The 25,432-nt window shown below is 39.7% G+C and overlaps 1 protein-coding gene and 1 long non-coding RNA gene across 3 annotated transcripts in view; both read left to right on the forward strand.

Moving 5' to 3' along the window:
- Positions 1-25,432, forward strand: part of LOC134801190 (uncharacterized) — a 438,628-nt gene that overhangs the window by 14,610 nt on the left and 398,586 nt on the right. The gene's annotated exons all lie outside the window — the stretch shown is intronic.
- LOC134801159 (uncharacterized) lies at positions 5,050-25,358 on the forward strand. 2 transcript variants are annotated; one of them, XM_063773701.1, is made up of 7 exons: positions 5,050-5,151; positions 5,302-5,452; positions 7,797-7,922; positions 15,724-15,821; positions 16,559-16,711; positions 23,020-23,116; positions 25,136-25,358. In XM_063773701.1, exons 1-7 carry the CDS (start codon positions 5,089-5,091, stop codon positions 25,192-25,194), a joined length of 747 nt encoding a protein of 248 aa, XP_063629771.1. In that variant the 5' UTR covers positions 5,050-5,088; the 3' UTR covers positions 25,195-25,358. The 2 variants fall into 2 exon arrangements, with proteins under 2 accessions (XP_063629771.1, XP_063629772.1); XM_063773702.1 differs by having other exon boundaries at positions 5,050-5,145; positions 25,136-25,357.

The raw sequence follows: 25,432 nt of genomic DNA on the forward strand, positions 1-25,432 counted from the left end.
GAAGCGATTAGAAATTGATGTCAGAAAAAAAAACCTAATACTATTTGGTGTAAAAGAAGAGGAAAACGAAAATATAGAACTTATGGACATAGTTTTGGAAATTCTGAATGATATCAATAAGAACTCGATAAAGTCCAACGATTGGGATAGGTGGGAGATCAGTGAAGTGCAAAGAATTAGGGAAAAGGAAGAAAAAAGAATCAGGCCAATAAAATTAGTACTCACCCTTGGCTGGAGAAAAATGGAACTCCTCAAAAACAGAAAGAATTTCCCTAAGAATATAAGTGTAACTGAGGACTTCCCAAAAGAGACCCTCGAAAAAAGGAAGGCTCTAATCCCAAAAATGTTAGAAGCCAGAGAATCTGGCAAGTACGCCATCATTAAAAATGATAAACTTATTGTGAAGGAGAAACGTGAAAAGAAAGAGAACAATGATAAAAGAAAACGGGTTCCATCTTCCCCACCCAAGACCCCCCCAAGTAATTTTAGTACAACTTCTGGAGAGAACAGAGTGCCACACTCTCAGCCCAATAAAGTACCAAAAACTAATAATCATAACATAATTACAAAAAACGGAAGCTCACTCGAACAGACTCAATCAAAAAACAATTAAACTACGGTAACCGAAGAACTCTCCCAAGCCGACTGGTCCTCGTGGGAGATAATGACCGCGACCCTCTAAACGGAACAAACGAAGAAGAAGAAGAAGAAGAAGAAGCAAGTAAACTAAAAGGAACAAACACGGACATATATATAGCGACTCTGAACACGCGAACACTCCGGACCCCAGAAAAACTAACGGAGCTAGAACTGGCCATAGAAAATATGAAATGGGACATAATCGGAATCAGCGAAATGAGACGGTACGGAGAAGAAATTGAAGACAAAGGAAAGTATATAATGCACTACATTGGAGAAACCAAGGGACAGTTTGGTGTCGGTTTCCTGATCAAGAGTCACTGGGCAAACAAAATAGAAGAAATAAGGGGAATCAATGAGAGAATAGCACTCCTCAACATTAAACTTCCAACACATAACCATAGAGAAGAGATGTGGACCATCATTCAAGCGTATTCCCCAACTGAATCTGAAAACTCAGATCACAACACGAAGACGGACAAATTTTACGAAGATTTACAAGCAACCGTTCAAGACTCGTATAAAAACCTAATTGTGATGGGAGACTTCAATGGTCGAATAGGGGTTTGCAATGAAGGGGAAGAACAAATAATAGGAAAACATGGATATGGCCAAAGAAGTAGTAACGGAGAAAGACTAGTCAATTTTGCATTAGAAAATAAACTTAGTATTTTAAACAGTTTCTTCAAGAAAAAGAAGACAAAAAAATGGACGTGGACATCACCCAATGGTAAATATAAAAACGAGATTGATTTTATTCTGACCAACAACCGAAAAATTTTCAAAGACTTACATACAGTACAACAACTTAACTTCCATACAGATCACAAAATGGTAAGAGCATCACTGTCAACGAAGCAGAAACCAAAAAGAAGACATTTTCAGAATAAGTATAAAACTGCCTTGGTGTTAACTGGAAATAAGGAGTCACTTCTTGAAAATTTGAATACTACAATAAACAGACATGCGACCGTAAACTACAAGACGACTCAAGAACGATACGACAATCTACTGGATATACTAAAAACGCAAATTGTTAATACAAATAATCAAAACAAACAAACAGAAAATATACTATCTCCAGAAACTAAACAATTGATTATAAAGAGGAAAGAACTCTTAAAAGAAGGTAAAAACAAGCAAACTCGCGAAAAGATATCAGAAATAAGCAAACAGATACTCATGCATATAAGACAAGATAGAAAAAATAAACGACTGAACCTTATCAAAACATCCATTGAAAAAACTGGAGGACTAAGGAAAGCATTAAAACGACTTGATAAAAAGAAAACGTGGATGCCAAAGATCAAAAGCATACAAGGAAAGTGTACAAGCAAAAGAGAAGATATACTAGAAATTGCCACAGACTATTACAGAATACTTTACCGAAAACAAACAACACTACCGGAAGAAACCCAAATGGAAATATTCGCAGACACCGAACCAGTACCAAATATACTACAGGAAGAAACAATAAGAGCAATCAACACACAAAAACAAGATAAAGCACCAGGCTCAGACCAAATAACAAACGAGTTACTAAAACACACGTTACCAGTGATTGGACCAAGACTAACAGAAATATTCAACGACATCCTAACAACCGAAAGCATACCCAAAGATTGGATGAAATCAACTATAATACTAATACATAAAAAAGGAGACAAGGGAGACATGAGTAACTATAGACCAATAAGTCTAATGGCAAACATTTATAAGGTATTTTCAAAGATAATACTATCACGTATCACGGTCAAACTCGAAGAAAATCAACCCAAAGAACAGGCGGGCTTTCGAAGCAAATTCTCCACGATAGACCACATCCACGTCCTAAGACAAGTGATCCAAAAATACAGGGAATATAATAAAGTCTATTACTTAGGATTCGTGGATTTTAATAAAGCATTCGATACCATATATCATGATAGCATCTGGAAAGCGTTAACAATACAGGGAGTAGAGCCCAAATACATTAGATTACTCAAAAACATTTACTCGAACAGTACGGCCCAAGTTAAGCTGGAAAGAACAGGGGAAGAATTTCCACTCGAAAGAGGAGTCAGACAGGGCGACCCAATCTCACCGAAATTATTCTCCGCGGTATTAGAGATGGTCTTTAGAAACTTGGAATGGGATCGAAATGGAATCAACATATACGGCGAAAAACTTAACCACCTACGTTTCGCAGACGATATCGTCCTGTTTTCTGAAGATCCAAGTAACTTAGAAGAAATGTTACAACAGCTATCTGATGAAAGTGCCAAGGTAGGTCTCTCAATGAACACCTCCAAAACAAAGGTGATGACAAACTCAACTAGAGTAGATATTAAAGTAAATAATGGACAAATACAGTATGTGAATGAATACATATATCTAGGTCAACTAATAGCCCCAGAAGATACGATGCAAAAAGAAATAAACAGAAGGATTACAAATAGCTGGAAACGATTCTGGTCTTTGAGCGAAATTATGAAGGACAAAGACATGCCCATCAAAGAGAAAAGGAAGGTATTTGATACGTGTATCCTCCCATGCTTATCGTATGGATGTCAAACATGGGCACTGACCGAACAACAACTAAATAAAATAAAAGTGTGTCAAAACGGAATGGAGAGAAGTGTTCTAGGAGTAAAACGCAGAGATAAGATTAGTCTACAAATTATAAAGAATAAAACTAAATTCAAAAACATCCAATATGTTTACAAACGATTAAAATGGAGATGGACAGGGCATATGTTAAGGGAAAGAACAGAAAAGTGGACAAAAATAATAACGGAATGGTACCCAAGGGACGGGACAAGAAAAGAAGGAGGACAATTTAAACGTTGGGAAGACGACATAAGAAAGATAGCTGGCCCTACATGGAGACGAGCTGCAAAAGACAGGATTAAATGGAAAGGTTTAGAGGAGGCCTATGTCGAAAGACAAGCTGTAAAAAGGAAGAAGCGAAAACCGGTTGCCGATTCACTTAGTTAAGGAATTAGATATATAATATATAGTGTAGTATAAAAGAAACATAGTGCAACTTAATACTTATATTATTATTATGTTACACAGCAATAAAGGCTTATTTTATTTTATTTATTTATTTTTAAAGCCATAACAGACTACCGTACCGCACCGCGACCTGGCTGAATGGCAATACTTGGAGAAAGCTGCCAACTCTCTGAACATGTGCGCTTGGACCCCACGGCCCCAATGTCTCGACACCAAGTGCCACAAAGTGGTATTGGGGGCCGAGAAGTCTATATTTGGCAAAATTTATTTTAAGGTTGTTGTTCTGGTAGATGGTTCTACCAAGAAGATGGGACGGTGCCAGTCTATCGACGCATGTGGCGTCCCAGGCCAGCACCCGTGCCATCTTCCACGGGACCAGGGTCATACCGTCCGGTCTCTTGCCGTCGTCGTCCCTGTCCCTGTTTCAAGGAGACGCCGGCTAGAGACCGGTGGATGAGCATGAGGTTGTTGAACGTACCCTCTACATGTCAATGTCATGTTAGGTAGGTACTGTCAATGTCATTTAATTTTGCTTGTTTGCTTGTAAACCATTTGTATTATTTGTAAACACAACTGTTGATTGAATATCGATGACTCCGATTAATTACCGTACATCACGCATTAAGTAATTACTGTGTTTTGGGCCCGTGAGGCTGCCATTTCATCCGATAAAATAAAATAAACAAAAAATATGTAGGTAACCCTAAAATCTTATCCGGATATTTTTTGCATTAATTTATATCGTCGCTATCGTGCAACAATCTTATATATTTAGATAACGTAAGTTAATAATTGACGACCGGTCTGGCCTAGTGGGTGGTGATCTGCCTATGAAGCCGATGGTCCTGGGTTCGAATCCCGGTAAGGCCAGTATTAAGGGCATTTATTTGTGTGATGAGCACAAATATTTGTTCCTGAGTGGATGTTTTCTATGTATTTAAGTATTTGTATTATATATATCGTTGTCTGAGTACCCACATCACAAGCCTTATTGAGCTTACCGTGGGACTTAAGGCTCATTTAGACGATGCGAGTTTCATTACATTGCAGTTTTTGATCGGTCAGTTGAATTGGACGTAACCAACAGTCCGCACTGTAACTAAAATCGCATGCGAGTTTGCGCGCCGTCTAAATCAGCCCTTAGTCAATTTGTGTAAGAATGTCCCTATAATATTTATTTATTATTTAATTTAGATAAAACTGTCTTCAGTTATGCAAAAACGATAAAAGTATGCTTATTTGTGGTACATCTTTGTTTTTGTTACATGTATGTGTAAAAATACAAATAATCTTAACCACTTTTGTGAAAAAACACATCAATCTACCTTTATTTCAGTAGTAATAGTAAACACTTTATTCTACACAACCCAATAGGTAGAAGCAATTACCCTGGAAACAATTTTTTCAGATATTTTTACTCCGACCATTGCAGCCAATGCAAATGTCACAGCAATGGACGTAACTCCACCTCCAAATGCTGAAAAAGATGACAGAAATACGCCCAGAAGTGTAAGTGTGCTTTTAGTTAAAAAAAAAACTGTGTAAAAATATTTTCTCTAATGTTAATATCCAAAGAGAAAATGGGGACTATGTAAAGAAAAGTGGTTTTGTGCGGTCGTCCATTTTAGTTATAACCAATATTGAAAAAAATTAACATGTTCACAGAGAACTAACGTCCCTGTAAAATTCAAATTGTCATTGATTTCTGAAGTGAAGAAACATGACATTGTCTGGCAAGACCGGAAACAGAAGAAGAATACTGATCTGTTGGAAGACGCCTGGCAGAAGATCCGTAAGGCGCTTTGCGTGAAAAAAAGTAAGTTTAATATTTATGCCACAGTTTATTTAGGTACTAAAGCCGGTGATGATAATAAGTTTTAAGTGAGTTCAATACTTACTATGAAGCGAGCTCTCTATTTCTATGTACAGTGAGCAATACTAATAACTTATTAAATCACATTTACAAATAATGTGAAAACAACTACTTATATAAAAACCAAAAAAAAAATATATATTTATTTTTGGATTTCATACAACGTTGAAAATTTTAAAGTGGTTGAGCACCCCCTTGTAGTTGAGATAAAGTTACAAAACTTGGTGTACATTATCAGCATAATAAGTTTAACCAAATAAGGGGGTGCCGCTTCTTGTAGCTGGAGTTTGATTTTAACCCATACAAACGTGAACCACAAGCGTGAACCAAGTACCTACGTAAGAAGGACGGCCTGTATGCATTAGTAACACATTTTTACCTTGTTGCCCCAAATGGATATTTTTACAAAAAATATATTTTATGCCATAATATTGTTAAGTGTTATGAACCCCCTGGGAGGTGCAGAAGCGGATGTTGAAGCTCGCATCAATAAAGCCCGCGCCGCATATGCGCAGTTGAAACCCGTATGGACTTCCACAGTCATCACTCGCCGCACCAAGCTAAGGGTTTTCAACTCGAACGTAAAGTCGGTCCTTCTATATGGATGCGAGACATGGCCCGTCAAGCAAGACATAACCAGTAGACTCCAGGTGTTTGTAAACAAGTGTTTGCGGCGAATCGTAGGAGTCTACTGGCCACGGACCATCTCCAATGTTAAACTATGGGAACTGACTGGCCAAAACCCTTTAGCTAAGGAGATACTTCTGCGGAAATGGCGCTGGATAGGACATGTTTTACGAAGGCCAAACAATCACCTATCCAAGCAAGGGCTGACCTGGAAAATTCCCGGAAAAAGAGGACAAGGTCGCCCACGTACCACCTGGAGGCGCACAGTGGAAAAAGAGGCGGCATCAGTTGGCCTCGGCTGGGCGGAGCTGGAAGAGGCCGCGCTGGACCGCAAAGAATGGAAATCCCTTCTGAGAGCCCTATGTCCCTGATGAGGGATAACAGGATATCATCATGCCATAATATATTCTGCATTAAATCTAAAAAAGTATTAAAAAAAGTTAAAAAAATTAAAAATACATTTTTAAGCGTTTTTAAACTAGTTAGAACTGTTAGAAACTCGTGTTTTTTTTTAATGATTTATATTAGGTGCATGTAACAACCAAATTTCAAAGAAATCGAACCACTAGTTTAGCTACAAAAAAATAAACCGATTTAAAAAAAATTTTTTGCCCAAACCAAGGGGATTCTAGGCTTGGAATTTGGTAGAACGATATCTTATAATAAGACAAATTAACGCACCTAAGAAAGGTATACACTTCAGCCAGGGGCAGTTTCACTACAGGATAGCGGCCAGACCCTTTTACAAACATATCTAAAAAGCTAATTACACAATACAAAGTTAAACTAAAATTAGCAAACTACATATAAAATTAAAATGACATTTAAAAAAAACATTGGCACTAATGCACTAATGGTAAAATTGACAACTTATATTGTGTTATATACCTACACATGTTATATCATTATGTTAGTTATAAGTTTGTAAAATCCACTAGGTATATTATGGTAACTTAAGAGCCAACGGGAGTGGTCATTTCTCCATACAAACGTACTCCTCGTTTTCCTCCATGGTTTTTGAAGCTAGATCAATGATTTTTTCAACACAGATTAATATTGTCAATATCTGTGTCGGACTGTTTTGCTTTTTTTGATATTTTTGTTTTTTAAGGCGCTAGAGCCCTTCAAAAATGGCCAAAATGGCCTAATTGACTATGCCGCAATGAGAGGCGTAGCATTCAAAACTGATATCAATTAGCCAAAAAAGCAAAACGGTCCGACACAGATAATTTCATAATCATTTAGATTTCCAAATTTGGTTACGATTGGTTAAGTTTTGGAGGAGGAAACAGAGGAGTACGAAACCTCGATTTTTGAGATTTTTACGCAGGATTTTTCGCCTTGTCCTTATCGCACTACTTTTAGGTGCCGCTTCCGTTAGCGAGACGGGTATATTTACCTAAAATATTTAAAACTCAGCTCCTGTTTCGTCTTAACTAAATTATTTGTATTTGCTACAGTCTATTCAGGGTCCATGTGATACCATAAGAAATATGTAAATACTACCCAAAAATGTACCATGGAAGCAAGAAATAAATAAATCCTCAATACTGACGCCATCTGCATCTATAAGAAGCTTTAACCAGTTAGCCCTATTCAATGGCACAGCGAAATTGATCCAAATTAAGTCACTGAACCGATTAATGTTACTATTTTCCAGCGGGGTTCTGCGAGAAGCAATGGAAGCTGCTGTGCCACGCATACCGGAGCCACATCAACAGGAACACGCCCATGCATGTAGACCTCAGCAGGGAGATGGCTTTTATGGCGCCGCAGCTAAAAAAAGGTAAGGAACTAGGCTATCATCATATCATGTAAGCCAGCGGTTCTCAATCTTTTTTTTTGACGGAACCCTTCTGGAAAGCGAAATACTTGATGGAACCCTACAATAAAACAATAGTTTTTAGAAGTGTGTTTTTTTATTAATAAGCATAGTGTTCTAAATTCTTGCGGAACCCCTGCAGGGGTGTCGCAGAACCCTAGGGTTCCGCGGAACACACTTAGAGTATGGCTGATGTAGGCTTATACCCCCTTATTCATAAAACTTTTTTTACCTGTAGGCAGGCGTGGCTCACTCCGCGATTTCGTCGCTTTGCTACAGGTAGCTAAAAGTACATCCGTTCCACACTAATTTTGGTGGCTGGCCATAAACCGCGCGTGGCGCTATCGCCACCTAGCGGCCATATCTGTCCTGATCGTAACTGACGCGTTTTGTTAGAGAGTGAGTCTTCTGTACCTAGTACTATTATTTATTCTGTGCTGTAGGTAGGTTAAGTATTTAGTATTAGGTTTTATTATGTTGGTTTTTAAAACTTTACGGGCCTGATTTAGTTAACCCCTGGAGCGCCCCAGAATTACCGTAGTATGGAACTCCTATACTAGTTACCAGCACACGTGTCTGTTTAGGGCGCTCCACGGGTTAAATTATGTTTTATGCCTTTCTTACAAATACATAAGTCAAAATGAAAGATAAGGACAAACAATTATTATATAGCTAATTGAGGTTTGTTTGTAGTGCGTTTATGAATAAGGGGGTTAGGCTGTAGGCCTCGACAGCATAGTAAACCCCCTCATATTGCACGTGGCCAGGGGTAGGAAATTAGAGCGTTCGGTCATTTTCGGCTCAATTCGGCTCAGCATTGCTCGGAGCAATTATAAGGGTTGACACAACTTGACGTCCCTTTGCGTGCACGACCACAGATAAGATAATGGCTTGAATTTTGACAACCCTAAATAGCCGAAAGGGATAGTGCCATATATTAGAAAGGGACAGCATGATTCGACCCTGAACCGCTGTCAAACTTCGGTTCTGTAGGAAGTTTCCTTTCTGTACGGTAGTACTATTACGCTACGTCTTACGTAAGCGAACAACTCGCGACGGCGGCGCGGCGCGGCGCGGCGCGGCGAGGAAGAAACAAAACGTTGATACGTATAGGTGTGTCCTACTCACACATGAGCGATTTAGACGCGAAGCGGCGCGGCGCGGCGCGGCGCGGCGAACGCGCGGCGAACACGCGGCGCGGCGCGGCGCGGCGAGGTGAAACAAAACGTTGATACGTATAGGTGTGTCCTACTCACACATGAACGCGGCGAAGGCGCGGCGCGGCGCGGCGGCCTTGTCCGACTAGGGAGACACTCCACGATCGCCATGGCCGCACGCAGACACGGTTTTTAGTAAATTCGTATTTAAATTATGAGTAAACTATGTCTTTATGTGGTTATGCAAGTAAGTGCAGCGTTCTTCGTTGTCTAAAATTTTGGTTTACTGGGATTTTGAATTGGCACCGACATCAAAAACTAAGTACACAATTACCCGGGTGGTTATTAATTTGCTTATTAGGTACTAGCTTTTGCCCGCGACTTCGTCTGCGTGGAATTAGTAATTTGGGTACCATAATTTTTAAACAAATCTGCTTTTTATTACATCCTTCTTTTCGCCCCCAAAATGGATGACTAATTACAATTAGGGGGCTGTCCATAAATTACGTCATCGATTTTTGACGATTTTGGACCCCCCCCCCCCTATAATCATCCAAAAATCATGCTTCAAATGACCCCATTTCCTCCTACTTCATGCTACCGTCATCCGATGTCCAGACCCCCCCCCCCTAATTTGAAATGACGTAATTTATGAATAGCCCCTAGTCAAAAATGCGAACTTTCTTTATTTGTAACGAAATTAAGATATTATTTTCTTTTATTTATTTATTAATTTTGACGTGATAACGTCTTATAAATCGATGAACACCGGTAGCATGCACGAAAAAGTGTCACGTTGTGGACAAATCTCCATGGTAACGTTTTCTTATGACGTTATCACGCAAAATTATCGTCCGTAAACCGACTTTACAGACAACCATATTTTTCTATCATAACATCACTTCCACCTCCACTCCAACTTGGAGGTTCGAGAAGTTGAAGAAGTTGGAGAAGCTGTAGAAGTTGGAGAAGTTGATAAAGTTGAATAAGTTGGAGAAGTTGAAGTTGGACAATTTAAAGTTGGAGAAGTTGGACAATTTGAAAAAGTTGAAGAAGTTCGAGTTGGAGAAGTTGAAGTTGAATTTGAAGAAGTGTCGAATTTGAAGAAGTTGGAAAAGTTGAAGTTGAAGAAGTTGAAAAGGTTGGAGTAGTAGAAGTTCAAGAAGTACGAGAAGTTGAAGTTAAAGAAGTTGGAGATGTCGAAGTTGAAGAAGTTGAAGAATTTCGAGTTGGAGAAGTTGAAGTTGAAGAAGTTGAAAAGGTTGGAGAACTTGAAGAAGTTGAAAGGTTGGAGAAGTTGAAGTCTAAGAAGTAGATGTTGAAGTTGAAGAAGTGGGAGAAGTTGAAGTTGAAGAAGTTGAAGTTAAAGAAATTGGAGAAGTCGAAATTGAAGAAGTTGAAGTTGAAGAAGTAGGAGAAGTTGAAGTTAGAGAAGTTGAAGAAATTGAAAAGGTTGGAGAAGTTGAAGTAGAAGAAGTTGGAGAAGTCGAAGTTGGAGAAGTTGAAGAAGTTGGAGAAGTTGAAAAAGTTGAAGCAGTTAGAGTTGGAGAAGTTGAAGTTGAATTTGAAGAAGTTGGAGAAGTTGAAGTTGAAGAAGTTGAAAAGGTTGGAGAACTTGAAGAAGTTGAAAGGTTGGAGAAGTTGAAGTTGAAGAAGTAGAAGATGTTGAAGTTGAAGAAGTGGGAGAAGTTGAAGTTGAAGAAGTTGAAGTTAAAGAAGTTGGAGAAGTCGAAGTTGAAGAAGTTGAAGATGAAGAAGTAGGATAAGTTGGAGGAGTTGAAAAAGTTGAAGCAGTTCTAGTTGGAGAAGTTGAAGTTGGAAAAGGTTGTAGAACTTGAAGAAGTTGAAAGGTTGGAGAAGTTGAAGTAGAAGAAGTTGGAGAAGTCGAAGTTGGAGAAGTTAAAGTAGTTGGAGAAGTTGAAAAAGTTGAAGCAGTTAGAGTTGGAGAAGTTGAAGTTGAATTTGAAGAAGTTGGAGAAGTTGAAGTTGAAGAAGTTGAAAAGGTTGGAGAACTTGAAGAAGTTGAAAGGTTGGAGAAGTTGAAGTTGAAGAAGTAGAAGATGTTGAAGTTGAAGAAGTGGGAGAAGTTGAAGTTGAAGAAGTTGAAGTTAAAGAAGTTGGAGAAGTCGAAGTTGAAGAAGTTGAAGATGAAGAAGTAGGATAAGTTGGAGGAGTTGAAAAAGTTGAAGCAGTTCTAGTTGGAGAAGTTGAAGTTGAATTTGAAGAAGTTGGAGAAGTTGAAGTTGGAAAAGGTTGGAGAACTGGAAGTTGAAAGGTTGGAGAAGTTGAAGTAGAAGAAGTTGGAGAAGTCGAAATTGGAGAAGTTGAAGTAGTTGGAGAAGTTGAAAAAGTTGAAGCAGTTAGAGTTGGAGAAGTTGAAGTTGAATTTGAAGAAGTTGGAGAAGTTGAAGTTGAAGAAGTTGAAAAGGTTGGAGAACTTGAAGAAGTTGAAAGGTTGGAGAAGTTGAAGTTGAAGAAGTAGAAGATGTTGAAGTTGAAGAAGTGGGAGAAGTTGAAGTTGAAGAAGTTGAAGTTAAAGAAGTTGGAGAAGTCGAAGTTGAAGAAGTTGAAGATGAAGAAGTAGGATAAGTTGGAGGAGTTGAAAAAGTTGAACCAGTTCTAGTTGGAGAAGTTGAAGTTGAAGAAGTTGGAGAAGTTGAAGTTGGAAAAGGTTGGAGAACTTGAAGAAGTTGAAAGGTTGGAGAAGTTGAAGTTGAAGAAGTAGAAGATGTTGAAGTTGAAGAAGTGGGAGAAGTTGAAGTTGAAGAAGTTGAAGTTAAGGAAGTTGGCGAAGTCGAAGTTGAAGAAGTAGAAGTTGAAGTTAGAGAAGTTGAAGAAATTGAAAAGGTTGGAGAAGTTGAAGTAGAAGAAGTTGGAGAAGTCGAAGTTGAAGAAGTAGAAAAAGTTGACGTTAGAGAAGTTGAAGAAATTGAAAAGGTTGGAGAAGTTGAAGTTGAAGTTGGAGAAGTCGAAGTTGAAGAAGTAGAAAAAGTTGACGTTAGAGAAGTTGAAGAAATTGAAAAGGTTGGAGAAGTTGAAGTTGAAGTTGGAGAAGTTGAAGAAGTCGGAGAAGTTGAAGTTGAATTTGAAGTTGAAGAAGTTGAAAAGGTTGGATAACTTGAAGAAGTAGATGTTGAAGTTGAAGAACTGGGAGAAGTTGAAGTAGAAGAAGTTGAAGTTAAAGAAGTTGGAGAAGTCGAAGTTGAAGAAGTTGATGTTGAAGAAGTAGAAGTTGAAGTTAGAGAAATTGAAGAAATTGAAAAGGTTGGAGAAGTTGAAGTTGAAGTTGGAGAAGTCGAAGTTGAAGTTGAAGAAGTAGGAGAAGTTGAAGTTAGAGAAGTTGAAGAAATTGAAAAGGTTGGAGAAGTTGAAGTTGGAGAAGTTGAAGAAGTTGGAGAAGTTGAAGAAGTTGGAGAAGTTGAAGTTGAATTTGAAGAAGTTGAAGTTGAAGAAGTTGAAAAGGTTGGAGAATTTGAAGCAGTTGAATGGTTGGAGAAGTTGAAGTTGAAGTAGGAGATGTTGAAGTTGAAGAAGTGGAAGAAGTTGAAGAAGTTGAAGTTAAAGAAGTTGAAGAAGTCGAAGTTGAAGAAGTTGAAGTTGAAGAAGTAGAAGTTGAAGTTAGAGAAGTTGAATAAATTGAAAAGGTTGGAGAAGTTGAAGTTGAAGTTTGAGAAGTTGAAGTTGGACAATTTAAAGTTGGAGAACTTGAAGAAGTTTGAGAAGTTGAAAAAGTTGACTAAGTTCGAGTTAGAGAAGTTAAAGTTGAATTTGAAGAAGTTGAAGAAGTTGAAAAGGTTGGAGAAGTTGAAGTTGAAGAAGTAGATGTTGAAGTTGAAGAAGTGGGAGAAGTTGAAGTTGAAGAAGTTGGAGAAGTTGAAGTTAAAGAAGTTGGAGAAGTCGAAGTTGAAGAAGTTGAAAAAGTTGGAGAATTTGAAGAAGTTGGATGAATTGAAGAAGTAGGAAAATAAATAAGTTGGAGAAATTGAGGAAGTTGAAAAAGTTAGAGAAGTTATAAAAAGTTGGATAAGTTGAAGAAGGTGCAAAAGTGGAAGAGTTAGAGTTGGAGAAGTTGAAGTTGAATTTGAGGAAGTTGGAGAAGTTGAAGTTGAAAAGGTTGGAGTAGTCGAATTTGAAGAAGTTGAAGTTGAAGAAGTTGAAAAGGTTGGAGAACTTGAAGAAGTTGAAAAGGTTGGAGAACTTGAAGAAGTTGAAAAGGTTGGAGAAGTTGAAGTTCAAGAAGTAGGAGATGTTGAAGTAGAAAATGAAGAAGTTGGAGAAGTTGAAGAAGTTCGAGTTGGAGAAGATGAAGTTAGAGAAGTTGAAGAAGTAGAAGTTGAAGGACGAGTTGTAGAAGTAGGAGTTGAAGTTGAAGAAGTTGAAGTTAGAGAAGTAGAAGTTGAAGAAGTTGAAAAGGTTGAAATAGTTGAAGAAGTAGGAGAAGTTGAAGTTGAAAAGGTTGAAGTAGTTGAATAAGTAGGAGAAGTTGAAGTTGAAGACGTTGAAAAGGTTGAAGAAGTTGAAGAAGTAGGAGAAGTTGAAGTTAGAGAAGTTGATGAAGTTGAAGAAGTTAAAGAAGTAGGAGAAGTTGAAGTAGGAGAAGTTAAAGTTGAAGTTGAAAAGGTTGAAGAAGTTGAAGTTAACGACGTTGAAAAGGTTGGAAAAGTTCGAGTTGGAGAAGTTGAAGTTAGAGAAGTAGAAGTTGAAGAATTGTTGAAGAAAAGGTTGTTGATTCCCCATACAAACTTCCACCCCCTTTTTCACCCCCTTAAAGAGGGATTTCTGGGATAAAAACTACCCTATGTCCTTCCCCGGGACTCAAACTATCTCTATACCAAATTTCATGAAAATCGGTTCAGCGGTTTAAGCGTGAAGAGGTAACAGACAGACAGACAGACAGACAGACAGACAGACGGACACACTTTCGCATTTATAATATTACTAGCTTTTGCCCGCGACTTCGTCTGCGTGGAATTAGTGACAGCAGCTAAAGTAGGTATGGTGCCTGGATAATTCTAATAGCAATGATTCAATTCGCGCATTGCTTGCTTCAATTATTAGGCAATTCATTAACTCTTTCAATTCCACCCCCCCTTGCACTCTCTTCAGGGATGATTACCGACATAAAAACTATCCTATGTCCTTCCCCGGGATTCAAACTAACCCTATACCAAATTTCAACTAAATCGGTTCAGCGGCTTAAGCGTGTAGAGGTAACAGACAGACAGACACACTTTCGCCTTTATAATATTATATATATTTATAATATTAGTATTAATATAGTATGGATAGTATGGATTAATTACGTTTTGGCAGAAATTGGCTTTACGACGGGATAGGGACTGGACAAGGATAGGGGTGGGGTCTGGTATATAAAAAAATATTTTGTGCTTTTCAGTGGGTTGGAAGGAATTCAAAAGGAAACAACGGAACCCTTATACTCCTTATAGGATCACTCGTGCGTCTGTCTGTCTGTCCGTCTGTCACAGCCTATTTTCTCGGAAACTACTGGACCAATTAAGTTGAAATTTGGTACACATATGTACATTAGTAACTTAAAGATGGACATGTTTTTTTTATAATTTTAAAATACATAGGTTCGAAGTTATTTAAGAAAATAGCCAAAAAATGACCATTTATCTCCAAAACAACTGGGTCTAAAATTTTGAAAAAAAAATATACAAAATAGTTCTTTACCTATAGATGACAGGAAAACCTATTAGAAATGTGAAGTCAAGCGGGAGTCGGAATTATGTACGGAACCCTAGAAACGCGAGTCTGACTCCCACTTGGCCGGTTTTTTTAAAGAAATTATATTAAGTTATTTTGCTTTTATGTTTGTTTTTTTTTAATTGATTTATTTATATTTTTACTTTTTTATTTCGTTTTATTTATTTTTGTCTCATTATGACGATCGATTGATCTTGCTGCGCGCACGTAATACAGGGACCCACCCCCTCTCCCACTCGCACTCGCACTCGCACTCTCAATGCCACTGAAAACCGCATCAAAATCACGGACAAACATACATACATAAATACATACCGGTCAAACTGAGAACCTCCTTTTTTTTAAGGCGGTTAAAAACCAAAGTAGTTGCTCTTTTCTGTGAGCTGTAACTTCGCAATTAGCTTAAAAAAATTAAAATAATGACATAAATTACTTTGCCGAATCTTTATTACAGCGAACTCAGAATAGTCGTAAGTGCCATAGACGCTACTGGAGTTAAGTCTTTTGTGCCAATTTCCGCGAATTTGAATATTTTTTAGTTTTGTGCCTATAGATTACAGGAAAACCTATAAAGATATCAAACGGGAGTCGACTAATCTTGCAAGTTGAATTTGATCCACTTCCCGGTTTCCGATTGAGCTGAAATTTTGCATGCATGTATAAATCGGATGACAATGCAATATTAAGGTACCATCGAGCTGATCTGATGATGGAGACAGGAGGTGGCCATAGGAACTCTGTGATGAAACAACGCAACCTAAGTGTGTTAGGGGTTTTTAGAATTGTCTCGATGAGTATTAGTTGTCTGTCGTAAGAAAAGTACAGTCAGCGATAAAGGCTTGTACCAAAAATGAAATTTTTGCCAAAAACTTATTTTACAGCATCTTCTGACATCGAACCGTCAGACAATGAAGGAGAACCCGGGTCACCGGTCAGAAACAAAGCTCCACAACAAAATCAAACTCCAAAACCAAAGAAGGTAGGATATTAGATTCTGTTACCTTTTTTTAACATTTAAACATTTTTCACGAACCCCTTGGCATGAAAACATATTTTCGCGACATCCAACAATCGCGAGAAAATGAATACAGGTTAAAAATGGCGGAGTGTAGTCATTTGTAAAATGTGATGTTTTCTTTATCCGGGCTGTAGGTATATAATACATACCTATGTCAAATACACAATACCTACGCATATTTGGACAGCAATAAATGACGTTAGAGGGAGCAAGCGATATCGATATTATCGCTATCTTGTTAAACCTCATAGCTGGGTCCCTAAGATTGGGCCACATTGGCCCTATATGTGTAAGTACTAGGTAAGTAGGCATTAGAGGTGGAAAAACACAGCCTTAGTCGATTCTTACTTTTTTAACACATTCACTGCCAAGGCGGGTTCTATGTTCGTAGGGGCTATTCGCTACAAAGCGGAAAAAACGCGTTGTCGGCTACAAGCGTAGTTCGCGCTGGCAGTGAATGCGTTAGAATAGAGTGTTGTTAGGGAGGTACGGAAAGGCAGGGTACTCCGATACACATAAATTACTCTAAACGCGTTTAACATTTATTTAATTACACAAACGGGTCTACCGCGATATAATTTCATTGTTTTTACCTTTAATTCCGACGTTTCTGCTGATTATATCGCGGTAGACCCGGTTGTGTACTTAAATATGTGTACAAAACGCGAGAGTTTAAAGCGTTTAACATTGTCATTCAGGTCGCGCAACAGAACAGTTCGGGTTCAGACACCGAGTGCAGCGAGGACGAGCGAGCGTCGGTGGCCATACTCAAGTTGCTGTTCGCGAGTGTACCGCCTGACACCATGCGAACGTTGAAGCAGTCGCTCGTCGAGACGCTTAATAAAATTGCGGTAGGTACTTTTCTTTATTTATCTACTAAAGCACAGAATAAATAGTACTAGGTACAGAAGATTCACTCTAACAAAACGAGTCTGTTACGATTAGGACAGATATGACCGCTTGGTGGCGACAGCGCCACGCGCGGCTTATGGCTAACCACCAAAATTGGTGTGGGACGGATGTACTTGTAGCTACCTGTTGCAAAGTGACGAAATCGCAAAGCAAGGACGCTTAGCGCGAAGAATTTCATACATTGACCTGCCTGTTCCTATCTCTTTGTCGACCGGTCTGGCCTAGTGGGTAGTGACCCTGCCTGTGAAGCCGATGGTCCTGGGTTCAAATCCCGGTAAGGGCATTTATTTATGTGATGAGCACAGATATTTGTTCCTGAGTCATGGATGTTTTCTATGTATTTAAGTATTTGTATATTATATATATCGTTGTCTGGGTACCCACATCACAAGCCTTCTTGAGCTTACCGTGACACTTAGTCAATTTCTGTAAGAATGTCCCTATAAAAAAAAAACTCTACTGTTGACGACCTATTTCTGGACATCTGAAGCAACCTAATGAACCTATCCTACCTATCTATTGATTTATTGTGAATACCGTCAAAAATAGGGAATATTACGCGAACTGCATAGGGGCGCTACCGCGAAACAAGAAATCAACATTTCGTTATTGACAAATAAAAGACGTATTCAACGTGCACCATTTATTCCGAGACCAAGATCCCTAGCTACCCACATATGGGTTATTATTAATGTACCCTACATATACAACACCTCCACCTTTATTACTAGCCCTACACTCCTACAACATATGGTAGATAACTTAACTACTTAAATATATGTAATCACGAATAAGACAATCGTGAATTAACTTCCACTCCGGTTACACAAAACTGAACCTTGTTTCAACTACACAAGGCTCGATCATGTGGAAATTAGTTCACTTACTCTGGTTACAACCAAAAAAACATATGACATCTTAGCAACTATAGGTAACATATTTATGTAAGTATATAAGAATATAAGCAGTATAGGCAACATAAGTAGCACAGTAGTATAGGTAAGTTACAATAACAACTATTTCTTTTTTTAAGTTCTTAATTTATGAAAAAGTTATACAAAGCTAATTTAACTTAGGTAGTCTTATAGGTACGTCAAAAGTAGTCATCAAAACCGAATCTAACGGGAGGTTTCACAACTCTTTTCGATTGCACGACAGTTGGTACATTAGGTAATGGTGCTTCTGCGACTTCTACATTCCCTGCTGCACCCTTAGCATGAACACTGTTCTTTGGCACCCCGGCCCGGGTCGGCTCGGCCGGCCCCGGAGCTACTGGCGATTGCGCCGCCGAGCCGGTTGACGGCCCCAGGCGCGGCGACATCGAGCCCTCACCGCTATCTAGCTCCGGCTCAGGCACCTCCTCAGGCAACACAAACGAGCTACTGGAACGACGTTTAGCGAGTTCAGGCGATGCACGTACATTTGCAGTTACTTCGGACACCCTACGTCTTAACTGGTCGATATGTCTATGTATTCCGGTTCCAACATTAGATTTTATTGTGTAGTCTGTACTGCCTAATTTCTCAGAAACCTGTCCCGCGAGCCATTTATCGTTAGAACGGTAGTCGCGATACCACACCGGCTCCCCCGGGCTCAGCTGGCGCCGCGAGCCGCGCGCCCGCGACTCCGCCTGCGCCTGGTGCTCACCGACACGCGCCGCGCGCTCCGGTTTCATTTGATCGAGCCGCATACGCAAGTTACGACCTTGTAAAATTTTTGCTGGGCTCTCACCAGTCGTGTAATGTTCCGTATTCCTATAAGTTAACAAAAACCTGTTCAATGCTACATCGACGTCGACTTTCTGTTTTTGAGCCTTTTTAATGACTCGTTTACAAATTTTTACGGCATTTTCGGCGGCTCCGTTGGAAGCTGGATGGTGTGGGGACGAAAAGATGTGCTCGATACCATTTCGCTTTAGAAATTCTCCGAATTCAGAACTAGTAAATGGCGGCCCGTTATCACTAACTAATTGCTTTGGAAGCCCAAACCGTGCCCACATATCACGTAATACCGCCACTACTGACTGCGCGGTGGTGGTTTTCATTTTCGCGGCTTCTATCCATTTCGAGCAGGCGTCCACGGTGATCATATAAGTCAGACCCGTAATTGACATAAAGTCGATATGAAGTCTCGCCCAAGGACGGTCCGGCCACGGCCACGCGCACGGCACGTGTCCGGCCGGTGCGTCGGCCACGCTGGCGCACACCGCGCACGCACGACACCGCGCTTCGACAGCCTCGTCTACCCCCGGCCACCACACATAACTCCTAGCTAATGCCTTTGTTTTTACTATCCCCATGTGCGCCTCGTGTAATTCGCGTATAACCCGTTCCCTGCAGGATGCTGGAATTACGACGCGACGACCCCATAGAATACATCCAAGCTCGCAATATAATTCATCCCGCCTATTAAAATACGGTTTAAGTTCATTAATTTCTATGTCTGACGGCCAGCCGTCGGACATATAAGCTAACACACGACTTAAAATAGGGTCCTTGCTAGTTTCTCGTTTTAAGACCTTATAATCTAAAAGCAACGACTCCGTTGCAAAATGCAAATATGTCTGCTCGGGCAGTTCCCCCTCTTCAGCGACCGTTTCCTCCCTATGAGTTTTAATTAATCGAGATAGAACATCGGCCGTATTTTTATCCGTACGTACATACTCAATGATAAAATCGTACGCTGATAATTTAATTGCCCACCTTTGAAACCTACTCGCTGCCGTCACAGGTACGCCGGTGTTAGGCCCAAAAATGCTCACCAGAGGTTTGTGGTCAGTGCGCAAAATAAATTTCCTTCCGTATAAGTACTGATGAAATTTATCCACTGCGTAAATAATGGAAAGTGCCTCTTTATGAATCTGACTATAATGTTTTTCATGCTCGGTGAGAGCGCGCGATGCGTACGCGACGACGCGCTCCTCCCCCCCGGGCAGCCTCTGAGCCAGTATGGCTCCCAGGCCGCGCGCGGATGCGTCACAAGTCACCACCGTGGTGCGTGTCATGTCGTAGTGCGCTAGCACTTCCGTGCTACACAGCAACTTTTTGACGTACTCAAAAGCATCGTTCTGTATTTTACCCCATGTAAAACGCCTACCCTTTTTGAGCAACTCATATAAGGGGCCAAGATACCCTGACAAATTCTTTACGAATTTGCCATAAAAGTTGACCATTCCTAAAAATGATTTTAGTTCTGTGGTGTTAGTGGGATGCGGCATATTCACTATTGGTTTAATTTTATCAGGGTTAACTCTCACGCCGTTTTCATCAACAATGAACCCTAAATATTCTACCTGCCTTGATAAGAAATCACACTTTTTCTTTTTCAATTTTAACCCACTAGCTTGTAATATCGTAAAAACCTGTTTAATAGCCTTGACATGACTATCCAAGTCCCTACTCTTTATCAATATATCATCAAAAAATACCACAACGTCCGGAATGTCCCTTAATAAATTGACCATAAACTTCTGGAAAATACCCGGACTTGACGCTAAACCAAAAACAAGGCGATTATATTTGAAAAGTCCGCGATGGGTGTTAATAACCGTGTAAGCCCGCGAATCTTCGTCTAAAACCAACTGGTTGTACGCCTGAGATAAATCTAGTTTAGTGAAATATTTATTATTACTCAATCCACTAAATAAATCATCTAATTTTGGAACCGGATATCTGTCGACCTGTAAAACTCGGTTAAGAGTTACCTTGTAGTCCGCACATATACGTATATCGCCATCCGCTTTGCTCGCTATTACCAGAGGAGTCGCCCAGTCGGAGCGGTCCACGGGCTCGATGACGCCGGCGCGCAGCATGGCATCCAGCTCGGCGTCGACGCGCGCACGCATTGCGTAGGGCAAAGGTCGCGCGCGACAGAAAATCGGCTCGGCGCCCTCGCGCACGCTCAGCCGCACCGGCGGGCCGTTATACCGGCCCAGCGTGCCATCGAACAGTGATTCATGCCTGGAAATAAGGTCGTTTATTATTACACTTTTGTCCATTTCTTTGTTATGCAATACAGGTTGACTGTTTATTGTTGACTTTACTTTAGGAACTGTAATATCTAGCTCGCATAGCCATTGTCGACCTAGTAAATTAGTGCTATCACCCCCTTCTACAATATACAGATCTAATACTTTTGTAATATTGTTGTGACTTACTGTCACCTCTAAATATCCCCGAAGTTTTACTACAGACTTGTCATAAAACTTAATATTTACGCGACAAGGTTTTATAGGTAAATCATTAAAACATCGCCTATAGGTATCTTCATTAATACAAGATAGCGCTGACCCCGTATCAACCTCCATTAGAAAGGGCTTATTCTGTACTAAAAGTGACATACACACCGGTTTATAGTTTGCCAAGGACATCTGGTACATAGGTTGTTCATCATCGTAATCACCATCACTATCAGCAACAGTCACGCCCGACTGCTCCGAAGTGGTCGTCTCGTCGACTGGCTCCTGCATCCAGTAGGCACCAGTAACCCTGCGCCCGCGCGCGCCGCCTCGTCCGCGGCCGCCGCGCCCGCGCCGCCCGCCGCCGGTCACGCTCGCTCCGCGGGACGCGCGTAAGGGATCCTCCTCCATTTCTTTTCGTCGTCTCAGAGTCGGCTCTTGACCCGTAACATGATTTTCAGGACACATCCTCCGCAAGTGACCCACCCTTTTACATAAACTACAATCATAGTTGCGGAATTTACAGTTTTCCGTTTTATGTTGAGTATCACCACAAGCCATGCATTTAAACATTATATTTATTTTGTTCATATCGATGGGGGTGGTTGGGTTTTGGTCTACTGCGCTGGCATCCCGCTCGGCCGCCTCCAAAGTGCACGCTAGTGTCACCGCCTTGCCGTAGGTTAATTTATCGTCCTCCGCGAAAAGTCGTTGCCGCGTATTTTCACTTCTTATGCCGCACACTAGCTGGTCACGTAAATTGTCTTCTAAAGTCGTCTTAAAGTCACAATGTAAAGATAACTTTTTAAGTTCTGCCACGTAATCCGCTACTAGTTCGCCCTCCATTTGCCGTCGCTGCCGGAATTTATATCGTTCGGCCAAAATAGAAGGTTTAGGTTGGAGATGTTTTTTAAGTAAGTCGACAGCGTCCGCGTACGTTAATTCTGAGGGCTTCTTCGGACTCGCTAAGGTTGATAATAACTCGTAGGCCTCCTCTCCCATGACCGCAATCAACGTGGCCAACTTAACGGTACTGTCCACTTTGTTCGCAAGGAAGTACATCTCGACTCGCTCGCAATACGCAGTCCAATTGCCACTTTTCATATCAAATTCACGCAACTTTCCCACTGACATTGTTTTAAACTTGATGAAACACAATTACACTGTCTTTTTCGAATTATTTTTACCTCGTTCGCCACTGACAAATAAAAGACGTATTCAACGTGCACCATTTATTCCGAGACCAAGATCCCTAGCTACCCACATATGGGTTATTATTAATGTACCCTACATATACAACAGTTATCTAACCTCTATATCACTCTTGCATATTCGACCGATAAAGAGCCAGATAACTAAATTACGATTTTCACGTTTCCCGGTAGGCCCTTGTTAACAAACCGCCTTGATGCATCAATGTCATATTTTATTGTCTGTGAAAACTTGTCAAAAAACAGTTTATGGCACAGTATGTATAAGTTACTCTATGGTTTACTAGCTAGCTTAGTGCTGCACTCTGATGGCGGCAGCACATTGCAGTAATACCCCCTTACACAGGAACATTACGATCTGCCTGTTTTTATGATCGGCCGCCTATATATACATTTGGCTTTCCACGCTAATATAAAATGTAGGTGCTGCCTCCTACCTGTGCACTCCTTTGCGCGTTGAAGTGTCTGCCATCTTGTGGTCTAAATTGGAAACTTAAACTTCACATCGACTCATAATGTTAGCCCCAATAATCAGGGGGCTATTGTTCACACACACTTCCATGATTTGATGTAGACACAGAAAAAAAAGATTACCACCATAACAATAATGTACCCAATGCCTGCCGAGACCGGTTCATGTCATGGGTGTCTATTGTTGCGCCTGTGAACGGGTTCCAGCACGCGTGCTACATGACATTAAAACTCTTAAAAGGGCCTCTCGTGTTGGATCAATATGGCCACGCTAGCTTATGGCCCGTGAAAATCCAAAATGTAATCAACTTGCCAACCGTATTAACCATTGTATTATTTATTATACATTGTATTATTTATTGTACTTACATTGTATTATTTATTACAGCCGGAAGTGCAGACCAAAATATTGAACCACGCCAAAGAGCAGCTAGCGAAGTGCGGAGACTTCAGCAAAATCGACTGGACGACGCTCGACGTACCTGGTACGTCAACTATTTTAACATATACTCATAGGTCAAAGAGAATAGATAAATAGAGGGTTACTGTCATAGTAAATTATGTAGTCACAGTAAATTTACTGCCATCTATCGACACACGATTAAAACTAAAAATAAAAATTTATAAAAATATTAAAAAATGCATTAAATGATACCATAGATAAAAAAAATACATAGAGTGTTCAAGGGCTTCCAATACCGGGATCCCGGGATCCCGAAATACCGGGATCCCGTCTGTTTAAACAGATTTTTCAATACCGGTATTTTTTAAATAAATACCGGGATCCCGGTATTTTCAAAAACAAGGAAAATGTGCCTATTGTAACGTTTAAAATCTATTAAAATGGTCAAATTCGGCTGTATCAAGAAGATAACTTGCCATTTTAATTAAAGAAGATCATTTAATTGAAACAAGATCTGTGCATATGCGTTAGATAAATATTTGGTGATGAATTCTGATGTTCAGGATATATTAAGGGGCTACCTCACGCGAATGACCTTCGATCTGAATCCCTTAGTTTTCTAATGTTTTTTGTAGCTTATTATATTAACAACAACAGCTTGAAGCAATATATACTGCAAAACGTAATTCAAGACCAAAAAAAGTAAGAAAATGTTGCCACTTTTTACTAGCGCGTCTTGTATTTATGCAAAAATAAGTATATAAAAGTACTTTTTTAAATCGCAGGAGTAAAATTACATACATACATACATACATCACTGGCTCAGTGACCCAAAGAGGATCTTGGCCTCTGACACAAGAGAGCGCCACTCTGCCCTATTCTGCGCCACTTCACGCCAGTTGGGTATTCCGAGGGCGGACAGGTCTTTTTGGGCTTCGTCACTCCAGCGGTATCTGGGACGCCCCCAAATACAAAAAAATACTAATAAGTACTAATAAATAAAATTACTAATAAATAAATTATCTTAGCGTGATTATTTATCAAAAGGAATTTACTATTTTACAAACAAATTATTGCAGTGGCAACATTGTCTTACTTTTTTTGGTCTTGAATTACGTTTTGCAGTTTAGTATCCTATATTTACTTCAAAGTTCATCGCCTTCGAGATATTTGGCATCAAAGTTGAACAATTTTAGGCTAAAAACTGGTTTTCTGGCCATAACTTTTGTGTTAATTAGTTTAAAATGAAAACCCTGGACACGTTTCTCGAGACGTCAAATACGAACCCAAATATTTAGATTTCGTACATGTAATTGTAAGATCCTTCACTGCAAACTAGATACGAAAAAAGTGTTTTTTTTTTTAGAAAAAATAGGAGATTCGATTCAAAACTTGTCAAAAATGTCGGGTAGCCCCTTAATATAATTAGTTCTTAAAATTTTATCAAAAAGTAGAAAGAAATTAATTGTAATGGCATACGAATTATTGGTGCCAAAGAATATTTATTGGCTGATTATTAGGTTGAACTAAAAATGTGACTTGTGAAGTCAACAAGGCGGATAAAATGATTGCCAACATAAAGACAGTTTCGGTATTAATACCGGTATTGAAAGAAGTCCGGTATTTGGGAGCCCTACAGTCCATACATCAGTTTTAGTACCATAACAACTATTATTTTCGTAGTCGACATCTAGCATCGAGTAGCGGAATTATCAGTACTGCTACTTGACAATAGATGTTGTAACAACCGAAAAGTCTAATGCTCAACAATTTTCAGCTAATATTATAACCGGATAAACCGGAACTCTATTTTCAACTCCTTCTGCTTTTAATATTAGTTCTAAATTGTTGTTTAATACAATTTTTGTGAGTCGCGACACTGTAGAATTCTAGTATCAAGTAGCGTTACTGATAATTCCGCTACTCGATGCTAGATGTCGACTGTGAAAATAATAGTCGCTTTGGTATGGTACCAACGCTGATGTATGGAGTGAGCACTCTATTCTTACTATATTTCTCTATCATGATACTTAGACACGGGCGGAGCAGCGGGCATATCTTAACTAGCAGAATTAATGTATCTAATGTCTTTTTTTTTCAGTGGAAGTCAGCAAAGCCGTTTGGGAGCACAAAGTTATGAAAATAGTACTTACGGACTAATTATAAAAGATACCTATACTTAGGTACATTTTATACACCCTGTCCAATAAGTTCGAATACACATCTTTTTACCTTGGCTCTAAAGACATACTAGTCGAGCACTAGTACGTTTATCTTAGTAAGTATTCGTACTTACATTTATTTTATTCAATATTTATACTGTAAACGGCGGTCACGACCCTCAGTCATGAGTACGGTTACCATCAGTTTGTCACTGACATAAACGCCGTCGAGAACG

Source organism: Cydia splendana, chromosome 21 (genome assembly GCF_910591565.1).
Source record: "Cydia splendana chromosome 21, ilCydSple1.2, whole genome shotgun sequence".
In the NCBI taxonomy this organism is placed as follows: Eukaryota; Metazoa; Arthropoda; class Insecta; order Lepidoptera; family Tortricidae; genus Cydia; species Cydia splendana.

Bases quoted from the DNA above. Each gene is read 5' to 3' on its own strand.
- LOC134801159 (XM_063773701.1), top strand. From the start codon at position 5,089: ATGGACGTAACTCCACCTCCAAATGCTGAAAAAGATGACAGAAATACG. The intron at 5,152-5,301 runs GTGCTTTTAGTT...ACATGTTCACAG, and splicing joins ATACGCCCAGAAGTGTAAGT to AGAACTAACGTCCCTGTAAA. The intron at 15,822-16,558 runs GTAGGATATTAG...ATTGTCATTCAG, and splicing joins AAACTCCAAAACCAAAGAAG to GTCGCGCAACAGAACAGTTC.